Source organism: Panthera uncia, chromosome B4, assembly GCF_023721935.1.
Source record: "Panthera uncia isolate 11264 chromosome B4, Puncia_PCG_1.0, whole genome shotgun sequence".
NCBI lineage: Eukaryota > Metazoa > Chordata > Mammalia > Carnivora > Felidae > Panthera > Panthera uncia.
The window spans coordinates 44302091-44316585 of NC_064809.1; the positions used below are offsets into that span (position 1 = coordinate 44302091).

The 14495-nt window shown below is 45.4% G+C and overlaps 1 protein-coding gene across 3 annotated transcripts in view; it reads left to right on the forward strand.

The window, feature by feature from the left end:
• Nucleotides 1-14495, forward strand: part of ETV6 (ETS variant transcription factor 6) — a 251572-nt gene that overhangs the window by 195679 nt on the left and 41398 nt on the right. For all 3 annotated transcript variants that reach the window (XM_049627090.1, XM_049627092.1, XM_049627091.1), the window contains exon 3: nt 2495-2659. In XM_049627090.1, the coding sequence (XP_049483047.1) occupies nt 2495-2659 (165 nt within the window). The remainder of the gene's footprint in view (nt 1-2494; nt 2660-14495) is intronic.

Below are 14495 nucleotides of genomic sequence, written 5' to 3' on the forward strand. Positions count from 1 at the left end.
TTGTCAAGGTCGTTGGAAAGACGGGAGGGGGGGGCACCTTCTGTATCCAAGGACTGTTTTTGATAGGCATTACTTCTGGGTAGAGTTAAGAGCCAAAAACAAAACCTTAAATTCTTTAGTGGCTGTGTTTTATTCTCAGGATCATAGAGCAGTAGCATACTATACATTATTTTTTTTTATTTTTTTTTTTATTATTTATTCTTGAGAGAGAGACAGCATGAACAGGGGAGGGGCAGAGCAAGAGAGGGAGATGCAGAATCGGAAGCAGGCTCCAGGCTCTGAGCTGTCAGCGCAGAGCCCAACGCGGGGCTCGAACCCACCAGCCGGGAGATCATGACCTGGGCCGAAGTTGGACTCTTCACCGACTGAGCCACCCAGGCGCCCCATACTACACATTATGATTTCATGATGCCACTTCCTTTTGCCACGTAAAATTGTAAAACTTAAAACCCAAGGGAAAAAAAGCTCTTGGATGCCCATCTCTAATTCTGCCAGTGCCCGTACTTCTTTCTTGGTGTCCTACACGAGAGACTGCTTGAGAAAGGACTTCCCCAGAGTTCAAGGAAGCCAGCTACCATTCTTCAGAACTAGACTTTGCAAAGGAGCCACCTGGAAGACGGAGCCAATAGTCATGCCCAGAGGCTCTGGACCTTCTCCAAGGGAACTGAGCTATTCCTTCCCTGATCCACGAGGGAGGAGAAACAGCATACACAAGTAGACCAGACAGTTCTTTGTTATGCTTGATTGAAGGATGAAAAGGTGACTCTTTCCAGGATCAAACTGAAGGGCCCTTTTCGAGCACACTCATGGAGTCTCCTTAGGAAGTTTAAGTAACTTCCTGGAGAGACTGAAGCTCTTCTTGGCAAACCCTGACTCCATTGTATTTGAACCATTAATTCACACGGTGCAGTTTTGGAGAATGAAGCTCTGTTGGGCACGTAGCTCCTTCCAACCCCTCAGTTCTCATTTTGGTCTCAGGACTGCTTTCAGTTGTTAAGAATTATTGAAGACCCCAAAGAGCTTCGCTCATGTGGATCCTGTCTATATTTACCATATTGGAAACTAAAACTGAGAATTTCAAAAACACTTAACTTACTGAAAAGTAATAAGCTAAGCTGATGTTAGCATAAATATATATTTATGAATATATCTTCCAGAAAGTAGTGAGAGAAGTGGCATTGTCTTACATTTTTGTAAGTCTCTAATGTCTGGCTTCATAGAAGATGGCTGGATTCTCACGCCTGCTGCAATATCACACGTTGTGTAGCTTCTAGAAAATCCCACTGTATACTTATGAACGAATGAGGCTGAAATAGTAGATAACCTCTTAATATTGCTATGAAAAGAGGTTTGACTTCATTGACACTCTGAAAAGTGCTTGGGAACCCTGAGGGGTCCCCAGATCACACTTTGAGAACCACTGTTCTAAACCACTTGAATGATATGCCAAAGATGTCCCACAACAGCAAAATAAAATAAAAATATAGATTCACAGTCAGACTTCCAGAAAAGCCCAGCCTGAGTTCTCCTCTCCACCTAAGCTACAGCCCTCCCTTTGGCCCACTTCTGGTCCCACTCAGAGCCCAATACCACCCCCGGCAGAAAGTTCTAACATCAAAAAGTAGAATAAAAAGGCAAAAGACCTTTTATCCTTGCTTTGCCCTCTCATTCCCAGAGGCTAGCCTGATAGTTTCCCAGAGGCTGAGTGAATTGCTCTTCCTGGAAGAAATTTCAGGGAACACTTTATTATTTGGCAGCTCTCAAAGGTCAGGCCCGACTCTGGAACGTTCTCACTTCAAAAGGACACTGAGGGGGCGCCTGGGTGGCTCGGTCGGTTAAGCGTCCGACTTAGGCTCAGGTCATGATCTCGCGGTCCGTGAGTTCGAGCCCCGCCTCGGGCTCTGGGCTGACAGCTCAGAGCCTGGAGCCTGTTTCCGATTCTGTGTCTCCCTCTCTCTGCCCCTCCCTGGCTCACGCTCTGTCTCTCTCTGTCTCAAAAATAAATAAATGTTAAAAAAAAATTTTTTTTAATAAAAAAAACAAAAGGACACTGGGTGGCAATCAGATCAGCTCTAATTCTAAGGTCCCCTCCGAAGCACATTGGCATTTGTCATGACTCTGAGTTCCTTGGGTGTTTCAGGCCACCGTGGAGCTTCAGCTTTGGGGCATACCTGAATCAAGGCAGCCCCTGGACCTGGGCAGGGAAGGGCAGGCCAGCAAGGCCTAGGGTCCATCAAAGACTAAAAAAGGATCGTTCTTCTCATGTTGCCTCTGAATAAATAGTTCATCCGATACCACACTTGGGCACTTACAAATCTTGAGCTTTGCCTTGGGATTCAGAGTTGAACATAAGAGCTCTTCAGACCTGGAGACTACATTTTATTAACCATTCAGAAAGCTTTTCCTTTATTCCAACTGTCTAACTGACAAGACCTTTTTTTTTTTTTTCCTCCCTCTCTCTCTCTCTCTTTCTGCCTCGCTCTCTCTCCAACAGGCTTGCAGCCAATTTACTGGAGCAGGGATGACGTAGCCCAGTGGCTCAAGTGGGCTGAAAACGAATTTTCTTTAAGGCCAATTGACAGCAACACGTTTGAAATGAACGGCAAAGCGCTCCTGCTGCTGACCAAAGAGGACTTTCGCTATCGATCTCCTCATTCAGGTGAGAGTCTGGACTCCTGACACGTGTTCGGCTTGGAAAATCTGTTAGTCATTGCTTGGTCTTTGCCACCACCCATCACGCCCAAGAAATCCCCACGGTAGGTCACCGTGAGCACAAAGACCGTGACCTAGCTTCATAGAGGAAAGATTTTGCTGACTAAGTCCACTAGAGGGGAAAAGAGGAAGAATTTCCAGATCGAGGGGAAACTTTGAAGGTCGGGAGAAGGACCCACAGGGTCCTTAAGGAGCTTAAGGGGTCTAGTTGTGCCACCAAATCAAGGAGAAAATGCATTCCGGCCCTTTGACTCTGCCTTGCTCCTGATTCTGGAAACTTTTGAAAGTGATGCTTGAGAGTGAGTGTAGGTGGTGAACTGCTCAGTTAAAACCAAAGACACAGGAAGAAGGGGCGTGAGCCCTTGCTCAGGTAGATGGAGTAGAAAGGGAAGAAGACGTGAGGGAAACAGAAGATAAGGATGGGAAGAGGTGGAGGTCCTAGGAGCCACGGCAAGTGTAGAAATAAAGGGCTTTGGGTGATTTCCTTTGGAAGTACTGATTTTTCTTTTTTAAGCTTATTTCTTTATCTTGAGAGAGGGACAGAGAGAGAGTGCGCGCGAGCGCAAGCAAGGGAGGGGCAGAGAGAGAGAATCTCAAGCGGGCTCTGCACTGTCAGCTCAGAGCCCGATGCGGGGCTCGAACCCACAAACCGTGAGATCGTGACCTGAGCTTGAAATCGAGAGTCGGACGCTTAACCGACTGAGCCACCCTGGTGCCCCAAGAGTACTGAATTTTTTGAAGTATGGCATCCTGTAGCTTATAGAAATCCTGAAAAGGGCAAGTGGAAGATTTCCCAGGCTCCTCTAACCGGGCAGTTTTGTCAACATAAGGGCTCCGAAGACCGCATAGGAAGATTTGATTCAGCAAAGAGCGTTTGTACCTACAAAATGTATTTCTGACATAGGTGTAAGACTTCAAATGAACTTTCTAATTTCACTTCTTAAACTTTATGGATACTTAGGAGATAGTTATTTGGGAACCCCGTATGTGAAATGGGGAACTTTTGCCTTTTGAGGGGCTAGTTATTCAGGTACCAACAGGCGCTCCTTGTCTCAAGCCTCTTTGTGGCCAACTTTGATATACCTTGTCTGGTGGAGACTCTCTTTGTCTTGACAAAGGGCAGAGATCCTGTGTAAGGTCTTGGCATAGTTCCCTTATTTACTCCATAGTTAACCCTTACTTACTCCTGGAGGCCTGCCAGAAGTTAGTAAACTAACTGTCGTGAGGAAACATCCCCATCACAGGGCGTGAGGTAAGGATATAGAACAGTATCTCCCCCGCTTTTCCCAATCGCTGCAAACCGTTTATATGAGGAAATGATAAAGGGAAGTTTCCCTGAGAAGTATAGAAGTTATTGAAACTTGAAAGTTCACATCTCTGAAAAACAGATCATTTTTAACGTTTTATAAAGGAATGGACCCAGCCATACCTGAAACGTTTTGTCTCAAATCATTGATTCTTTCTGTAGTCTCAGGGTAAGAAAACTAAAACAACTATATAAATAAATAAAGCTAGCCTAAAAGGAAACTAAATAGTCCCCTTTTTCTTAATATTTATTTATTTTTGAGAGAGAGAGAGACGGAGCGTGAGCAGGGGAGGGGGGTGGGGGACACAGAATCTGAAGCAGGCTCCAGGCTCTGAGCTGTCAGCACAGAACCCAACGCAGGGCTTGAACCCACGGACCACGAGATCATGACCGGAGCCGAGGCCGGATGCCCAATCGACTGAGCCACCCAGGCACCCCTAAATAGTCCCTTTTAATGCAAAAATACTTACCTTTTCTGTTCCAGTGGAACCTCAAAGGTATACTCAAAGGAGCAAAGCTACCTCTCTGGAGGAAAAGAACTTTTAACTCTTTAGTGTGTTCCAGAAAAATCACTCGTGTCAGGCAAACGAGGGAAAACACAGTGATATGTTTTGACTGGATTTGACTTAGCCCTTAGCCGGGGCTAAGACTCCCTGAGTCTGTAAATCCCCCCCAACCATCATATCTCAGGTACTCCTTTTCGTTGCTGATTTCTTTTTCTCCCTAGAGGTCTCTCTCCGCTTTACTTAGAAAGTGGGTTCTCTCTGCTCAAAACTGGAAGCCAGGATAGGCAAAAGCCTACCAGTAGTCCCCTGCCATTTTGTCAGGTCTTTGCCAGAGTGGGCCATGTGGAATATAGACAGGCTCCCACTGTCCTGCTGGATAGGATTGCATTGAACCTAGAGGCAAAAGGAAGCTGGAGAAAGGAAAGGGCAGAGCAGGATGGGGCTTAGGAGAGAAGGAAGGGAGTTGATTTGGAACACGAAGGATGGATAGAACGGAGAAGGTGGGGAGAGAAGAACATTCCAGGTAACTGGGGCAGCACTATCTTAATGTATCTGGATGACGTGAAGTAGCCCATCTGATGAATGGAAGAGGCGGGAGGTAGGAGACTGGATAAAGCCAGTGCACTCGCTGGGCCTGAGGTGCTTAGACCCCAGGTAGGTGGCAGTAGAAATTCATTCCATGCGTATTCTCTGAGCACCTCCATGCTAGAGTTACAGAAGTGCGGGCTAAGGAGGTTCAGGCATCGCAGAGGCAATTTCTGGCTGGATTGTCAAATGCAGCTCAAGGGTATGGTAATGGAGCCGGGACTTTGAAAGCTTGGAAAGGAACCTAAGGTAGAGGTAAGGAAAGGTGTTAAGGAGGAGCCGTAGGCCAGTTCATGTGCCGATGGGGTTCAGACATAAGGCCACACAGATTCCATCCTGCCTGAAACAGTGTTCATCGACTCATCACCCCTTCCCCACTTGGCCGAATGCCTTTTCCTATTAGAAGTTCTGCTGACCTTCTCCGGGAAAGCTTTCCCTGCTTCACATCCCTGCTTCCCTGATTGTGCCCTGCCTGCCTTCCTTTTCCTCCACCTCTTCCCACCTCAGTCTGGGCTAGGTGCTGTTCCTCTTATGTCGCAGAGCATACCCTGATTCTGTCATGGCTCCTCACAAACACACACACACACACACACACACACACACACACACACACACCATGTTTTATAGGATTGCTTTCTGTTCTGCATCCCTCAACTAGAGGAGGGAGTTCATTTGGGTAAGGGTTGTGTCTTGTCAAGCTGGCCTGTCTGCACCATCCAGTTGGCACTCAATATTGATCGAATGATGACCCAACACATGAGTCCCTTAAAGCCCGCGTCAAGAAGCTCGGATTTTATTTGGCAGGGCGTGGGAAACCACTGACGAGTTTTGATCAATAACAGAATTGGAGCCCTCCCTTTGGAGCAGACCTTGGCTGTCAGTGCATAGGGTAGACTCATTTGGTCACTAAAAACAGGAAAACCAGTTAGGATGCTATAGCTACAGTCCTAATTGGAGACATTGAAATCCAGAACTAGATCGATGAGAATAAAATAACAGTACTTCAGGCACGGAATGGTTAGCTAAGAAGAGGGGCTCATCTGCAGGAAGCAGTAAGATTCATTTTGGCCCGGCAATGCCACGGTATCCAAAAAGATTCATCCTGTTCTGCTGCTGGAAACCTGAGACCGGAGCCAGGCCAGAGCTGGGAATAGTAGACGTGAGCATTACCCCTATTGTGTTGAGCTGGGGGTAAAGAGAAATATATACTGCAGGTAATTTAATTAAGGCATCGACCAGAAAGCCGTGGACAGAATTTCAAGGTGATACCTGCCAGGAGGGGCTGCAAGAAAACTGACCACAAAAAGAGGGATATTGTCAGAGGGTTTGGAAACGAGCTGCGAAAGAGTTCAGGAGACGTTCGCGTGGAGTGGCCGCGTAGCAGGGTAGTGAGGCCTGATCTACCTACTCGGACGGATTCTCCTCGGGTAGGGACAAGGTGTAAATAGAAAATCTTCTTCAGTGTTCCCATGTAGCATTTGCCACTGCTTCTTCTGACATGGGCTTTCTGGTTTAGCATTTGATATAGTAGATGTCTGGAGGCCCACGTTCTATACGTGGCTCGTCCGCAGGTCACAGTACTTCTTTGCCCCTATTTTCCTCATCCGTAAAATGGGATTTCTACCATATGGATCCAAAGCCCCCTTCGGCTCTTAACAGTTAGGCCCAACCTCAACCAGGAAACAATATTAAGCTTCTATGACATAGTACTACCTCCTACCCTACAGGCAATGAATAAATACTTTGATCCCCTTCAACCTATATGTCTTGTAAAACTGATACTTTGGTCAGTTTTTTTCTTTCTTTGAATGTTTTTTGCTGCCTCAGATGAATCAGCAGCAGCTTCTCGCTAGTCATGGAGCCGCTGGAATAAGCAAAAGTATCTGGTTGCCCCGTCACCGTGAATTGGATGTTTATAGCTTCCTCCCAACCTTATTTCCTGCCTGGCCCCACCCAGAATAACATTCCCCAACACAACCCATTTCAAATGTAGAGAGGAGGGAACAGTGTCCAATGAATTAATGACCTGAAATATTAATATATCGTAGGTCCAAATATGGTAGCCTCTCTGAACTCTACATTCTTTGACCCGTTTCACAAACTACACCTGTCTTGTCCATTTCCAGGACAAGAGTTCTCCATGTTCAACCTCTAGAATAAAGCGGGGAACATTTAGCTTTAAATAACATATTATCTCCAAACAGAAGATGGTAAGGCTGAAGATACATGGGATATTTTCTTTGGAATATTCTCCCAGGTAGGGGACACAAGATGTGAATTTATAACATTTGCAAAACTAAGGAAAAAATGCAGAGGAATCTTAACTTTATAAAAATTTTACCTGTACGGGATAATCTTACCTACTCTTTGAGCTACTAGATAGTAACTGCCTTAAATGGTCTGGGATGATTTAAATTCAAAGGGATATTTGACTATTTGACCTCTTTGAGACTTGAGAATAAGGAACAGAGAAGTTAACATTGATATTAACTCTTTTAGAGTTATCCACCGTTAGACATCAAGATGGAATAGATTTACGTACACATTATTTATAAGAGCAACAGCCACAAAAGCCACAAGATATTTTCAGTTCAATTCATGTTAGACTCTCTACTGATGCTAAAAAATGGAAAATAAGCATCTTTTCAAAGCTCCTTCAATTCAATTCAGCAAAAAACGTATGGTGGATTTACAAAGCAAATTAGTCTTCCAGTGTACCAGAATGTGATGTGGCAAATTATTTCTTCCCTCTCCAACGCACCAGAACCTTTGTTTGGGGAAATACGCTTCGCTTGTGACCTCCAAATATAGTAAAATTCCCTTTCAAGGTTAAACGAAAAATACTGATCTGTATCTTCATAACGTTCCTCCTCGGACCGACTTGCTTATTCATTTCTGTTAAGCAACCGTAGGTATATTTGCTGGGTTGAATGGTTGGGTCAGCTGGCTATTTTAGAATCAAGTTGCAGAAACTGAGGGTATTGGTCACGGAGGGGAATTATGGTCCCGAAGTGTGGGAGTTGCAGGAAGCGTGACCCTTGACTGAGACACCAAGAGTTGGCTATACTCCTTGTGTCTGTGAACAGAGCAGGGGAATAAAAAGCATCTACACATCAGAGAAATGGTTAAGAAGCCAGTTACAGAAAAGTCTTTTAATTTCTTAGCTCTTCCCTTGTCCCATTTGTAAAGTGGTAGTGATGACCGATCCCTGTGCCAGACAGCATGGCATTATCACCTGTAAAACAGACCACACGTCCTGTAACAAAGCACCTACTCGTTTTATAATATTCGTATTTTCTCACATGCTTAGTTTTTGGTTTATCTGTAATACCCCTCTGTGTTCTGCATCCGCTAAAGGCAGTTGTCTCACTATATCTCTTTTCTAACTGATTTATTCTTGCCTTAAATGCAGTGTTCACGTTTTCCCACAACCTGCACCCTTTTTCTCGGGATCTCTGTGTCTTGAGACACAGATACCAAGCTAACTCTCAAATATTGGTTCCTAAGTAAAAGACTAGCTTATGGTTATGGTTACAGAAATCACTCTGTACTAAATACAAAGGCCTGTACTTTAATCAGCCTACAAAAATGGATTGAATGGAATTTTCAGAAAATAAGGTCGAACAGAGTTCAAAAGCAAAGCTGTGCCCTGATGGGAGGGGCCTATCGTGGCCTCCAGTGGGACCTCAATAGGCCAGCACCAGCCTTGGCGTTCTCCCTGCTGAACACACACCGAGACTGAACGAACTGAGGCCGTGGACTTCATCCTGAACATCTACCGGAGGCCGAGAAGACCCAGCAGAGAGAATTTGATGACAAATCTGAAAAGCATCCCTCCCAGCCTTGCCCCCTTTGTGTTTTAAGAATTGGTCAAAAGGAAACCAAAATCTCTGAATAAAAACAGAAGAGAAAGAGAAAAGAGAACAGTTTGCAAATTTAAGAATGTGTTACTTCAGATAATCTTCACATGAGGATATGTACATAGTAAATCATCCCCTGAAAAGTGCACATTTTAAGAATGTTAAAATTCTGCTTTAAATCTACCGAACTTGAGAAGTTAAGTGATGCAAAGCCCCGGGGGGACGGGCTGTGGGTAGCACAGTAGATGACATCGTGCAAGGGTCCCAGCCTTCTGGAGAACAAGTAGTGTCTAAGAACTTTAAGAGTGATCAAAACTCAAAATAAGTCAGTCAGAGGAAGACAGATATCATATGATTTCACTCATCTGTGGAATTTAAGAAACAAAACAGATGAACATAAGAGAAGGGAAGAAAAAAATAAGATAAAAACAGAGAGGGAGGCAAACCATAAGAGACTTTTTTTTTTAATGTTTATTTTTATTTTTGAGAGAGACAGATCATGAGCAGGGGAGGGGCAGAGAGCGAGGGAGACAGAATCTGAAGCAGGCTCCAGGCTCTGAGCTGTCAGCACAGAGCCCTATGCTGGGCTCAGACTCATGAACCACAAGATCATGACCTGAGCCAAAGTCGGACTCTTAACTGACTGAGCCACCCAGGTGCCCCAAAAGACTCTTAAATACAGAGACAAACTGAGGGTTACTGATGGGGTATTGGGTGGGGGGGGGGGGGGATGGGCATTAAGGAGGGTACTTTTTGGGATGAGCACTGGATGTTATAATGTAAGTGATGAATCACCAAGTTCTATTCCTGAAATCATTATTATACTATATGTTAACTGACTTGGATTTAAATGAAAAGTGGGGGGAAAAAGAGTGATCAAAACCCTTTTACTGATGATACTATTTTGAGAAAATATCCCAGGGGCTCCTTAGTCAGTTGGGCGTCATCAGACTTCAACTTGGGTCATGATCTCACGGTTTTGAGTCTGAGCCCTGTGTCAGGCTCTGTGCTGACAGCTCAGAGCCTGGAGCCTGCTTCAGATTCTGCGTCTCCCTCTCTGTCTCTCTCTCTCTACCCTTTCCCTACTCACACACTCTCTCTCTCTTTCTCTCTTCTCAAAAAAAAAGAAAAGAAAGAAAATATCCCAAGGATGCAGTCCAGTGGGGGGAAAGAAAAGATACCCTTAGCAATCCTGTTTATAAGTATAAAACCTGGAAATGCCCAAGCCACCCACAGTATGGGACTTGCTACATAAACTTGGAGAATGTAAATATAAAGGAATGTACTGTGACTCTACGACTATTCATTGAGTCACTTATTATTTCTTCAATAGATTATAGGGCCTTGCAGATCATGTTCGTGGTTCTAAAGGTTGTTTTAAAGACAGGTAGAAGCCATTCTGCATTTTAAGCAGAGACTGGGATGAGTGCAAAGGTACAAAGTGTGAAGAATGGATGTGGGGCGGTTGGCTTGGCTGGCATCCAGGAGCAAAGGTGGTAACTTGAAGTAGGACAGAACCAGCAGGGGATGATGCCAGGGCTATTTAGAAGGTAGAGTCTGAAAGTCTTGGTGACTGATGCTGGATGAGAGAAGGAGAGGAGTTAATTAAGCATGACTCCCAGGTTTCTGGCCTGATCAACTGGGCATTTGCTGGACTAGGAAACACCATGTGGGTCGTAAAGACTTACCCTGGACACATTAAGCGTGTGGCGTCCGTATGTCACGCAAGAGGAAGTATCTAGGAGATAGCAGAAGGTTCTGGAGTTGAGAAGAAATTCCTGGCTGGAGTAGATTTAGCATAGACAGGCTGATTGAGGCCACGGGAGGAGATGAGATTACTGGGGAGAAAGACTCGTGTGAGCCTAGGGAGCCTTAATAGTGCAGGGTTGGAGGAGGAAGCGCAGAGAGGTAGGAAAAAAATCCAGGAGGGGAATGTCTGAAGCCATGGAATGTTCTAGAAGGAGGCAGGTAGTGAGTGCTGCTGCTGAATGTTGCTGAAAGTCAGAGTCCCCAGGTACCGACCATCCTCCCCTGATGAGGTCAGCAGTCGAAGGGGAGAGTCGTGGAGATAGCAGAGCTGGTCAGTCCCTCAGACAAGCTTGGCTGTGATGCAACCAGAAAAACAGCAGTAGTTGGAGGGGAAGATGAGGACTACGGGTGTGTGCGTGTGCTTGTGTGTGTGCGTGTGCGTGTGTGTGTGTAGAAAACAGGAAAACCTGACACTGCTCAAATGCTAAAGGAAGAATCCCATAGAAAGAGGCTGAAGATACAACTGTGAACTAGAGAGAGAGACTGAACTAGAAATGTCTATGTGACATGATGTCAACTGGAAGAAAACATACTCGACATATACAAATGTGACTTCATGCATTGTATATGCACTTTAAATACACAACTGTTGAAGCAAAGCAAATAGTTTCCAGATTTTGTGAGACACGTGTGTTACTAATTCTCACAGTCACAAGGGGTGCCACCTCTTGGGCCCACATTATCGCAGACACAGGGCTGCTGCCTGTCCACATCATCTCACCTGTCTTCCTAGCAGCCCAGCCAAGTCTGTGGCATTGTTCTCACTTGAGACAAAAGAAGGTTAAGTAAGCCATGAGTTAAGCCTCCCTGAGAAAAGATATTTCCCCGGGGGCATGCAGCTGACAAGTAGAGGAACCAGGGTTTGAACTTGGGACTTCTTTGATCCAGAGCCCAAGCTCTTCCCTCTAATAGGAAGGAAACAGAGATGACTTTAGCCCCCCCAAATAGCATTTGTATGTTCTCAGCCTTCAGACACGAGTTACATTGAGCAGGCAACTTGTAGCAGGTTTGTTTACTCTCTCTACTTACCCGTTTGAAACAAATTACATATAAAATTTGTACTGTACTAAATACAATTCAGTATAAATCGTATTTATAAATACTATTACTGTATATATACTGCATGCTGCATACTTTATACTAATCCTGTATAAATAAATACTATTTATAAATACTATAAACACTAAATACTAAAAAAGAATTTATTCTCAAAGTAGATGCCTGGCTTTTCACCATCAAGACCAGCGATGCAAAATTATATGTATGTGGAGCGTGTGGGTTTCTGTGCTGTATACGTGTGTGTGCATATGTGCTGTGTGTGTGTGTGCATACAAGTACAGCACACGTCACATGTGTGCATGTACCCAGGAGTACATCTAGGTCTTATGGGGCCTGAAGCTTATAATCTGGGGGACACAAGTAGGTCTAGGGCTCCTCCCGGGAGCCTATGCAGGTGAAAGCCTTGGAGCTCAAGTAGCTTCCTGGCAACTCTACTTTGCACATACATGTGCGTCCATGAACTATGTATGTATGCACGAAGATACATAGAGAAACCAACCAGAGCTACTGCCCCTTAAACAATAGCCTTGGTTCCATTGTTTAGTACGATAACAGCACCTTTTACAGTCGGTACCGGGTATTTCTTTTCTGGGGAGACAGAGAAGATTTATCACGAATTAAATGGGCCAAGAATTTTTTGACAGGTGCTTTTGAATTCAAGCCAGTGGTCATTAGCTAAGTTAAATATGCAGTGCTATGACTCACACTCTTTATTTTCAGCAGGCAAATAAATATATATTTTTAAAAAAAAATTTTAATGTTAATTTATTTTTAAGAGACAGACAAAATGGGGGGGGGCGGGCAGAGAGAGAGGGAGACACAGAATTTGAAGCAGGCTCCAGGATCTGGGCTGTCAGCCCAGAGCCCAACATGGGGCTTGAACCCATAAACTGTGAGATCATGACCTGAGCCAAAGTCGGACGCTTAACCGACTGAGCCACCCAGGTGCCCCAAGTATAACTTATTTTTAAATGTCTTTTTTTTTAATCCAGAGATCTTTTTGTTAGTATTACTTTTTAGATATGACCTTCTGTGTATGTGAATATTTTAAGAGTGTAGCAAGAGAACAGGCTGGGTGTCAAAGGGAATAGGAGGCAGGGGAGATGGGATAGGATGGGAGGCCGCCTTTATTTATTTGAAAAGCTGTTGTAGACAAGACACATGTTCTGTGTTGTTCCAGAGCCAAAACTAGGAACCGAGGTCCATGAGATTGCAGGGGAAGCCAGGTTCCAACTTAACAACAGAAGAACTTCCTATCAACTCGAGCTGTCCAAAAATGGTTTGCTTATGTTAGTGGCCAGCTGCCCATCACTGGAAGTGCTCAGCCAAAGCTACTTCTTGGCAGGGGAAGGGGAGGCAGGGGACTTCTACTGAACACAAGTTGGAGTCGATCGAAGTAACCTCTAGAATCCTTTCTAAGATTGCAAGCTGTTATCGGGCACACACTGTTACTGCCAACCACGCATACACAGGGCATGCACAGTAAGTTGGTTTTTCCCCCGTAGTAGTGATGCATTTGTGCTAAGCCAGCCACATTCCCCGACTGAGCCCCTGGTTGCTGAGGAAACATGTCTGTGAATGGACTGATCCATCTATGGCCGTACTCTATGGTCTTAGAGTTAAATTTTCGCACCCATTAGTCAGCCGTCCCAGGTGGCACTTACAAATGTTACCTTACTGGTTCTCATAACGGGCTTATGGTTTAGGTAAGGAACTGGCAGAGTTCCACTCGATTCACCCCTCCCCTGCTTTCTTTTGCACAGATAGGAACCTTCTCTGCCTGGCTCCCTTTGCCAGCTGTGGGATGAGAGACAGAAGAGAGCCAGCACAGAAGGCTGGGCAGGTCTGGGGCAGAGAACCTGCCAGTCCTTCCGTGGGGCTGCCCACCGGGCCAGGGGGAGGTGTTGGAGAAGCCAATATGGGTGAATGGCCTCCCTTAACCTTTTTCTTTTCTGGAGGGAGAACATAACAATGACCATGACCCACACACCCCTTCTTTGTTCTCCCCGTGAGAGTGCCTCAAGGGTCCACAGGTCTGCCCTGTGCCTCTTTAATAATATCAATAATGATGGTGGTGAGGACAGTGGTGGTCACAAAACCAGCTAGTGTTTGCTGAGTTATTACTATTTGCTGGTCGCCGTGATGTGCTTTTCACAGGGATTGCCTCATCCAGTCCTCACACTGATTCTACGAGGCAGTTATTAACGTGACCATTTTAAAGACCAGGAAACTGAGAACTAGAGAGAGTGAAGAGCATGCCCAAGGCACCAGTCTGACTCCAGAGCATAGACTCTTCCCCATTCTGCTTTATTGCCTCACTTTCTATATGTACATAGAGAAGTGGAAACACAAAAAGAAGTGACCTGCCCTGGCTTTGACCACCTCCCAGCAGAAGAGTCTTTAACCTTCTCACAGCGGGACATCTGCAGCCCGGGGAGGCACTCCCGAGGAGGGGCCAGCATGAACACACGTACCTCACCTGCTCCCTCCTCGAACCCTCCCAGCAGACTTCCAAGGCAGATGCTGTTTGCATCTCACAGGGAAGTTCAGGGACTTGCTCAAGGTCACCTGGTGCAGAGGGGCTGGGACGGGACGCAAGCCCAGGCGGCCGCATCTGCACGTCCGTGCCTTCCCCGCCACATCAGCCTGCCTCTCTGA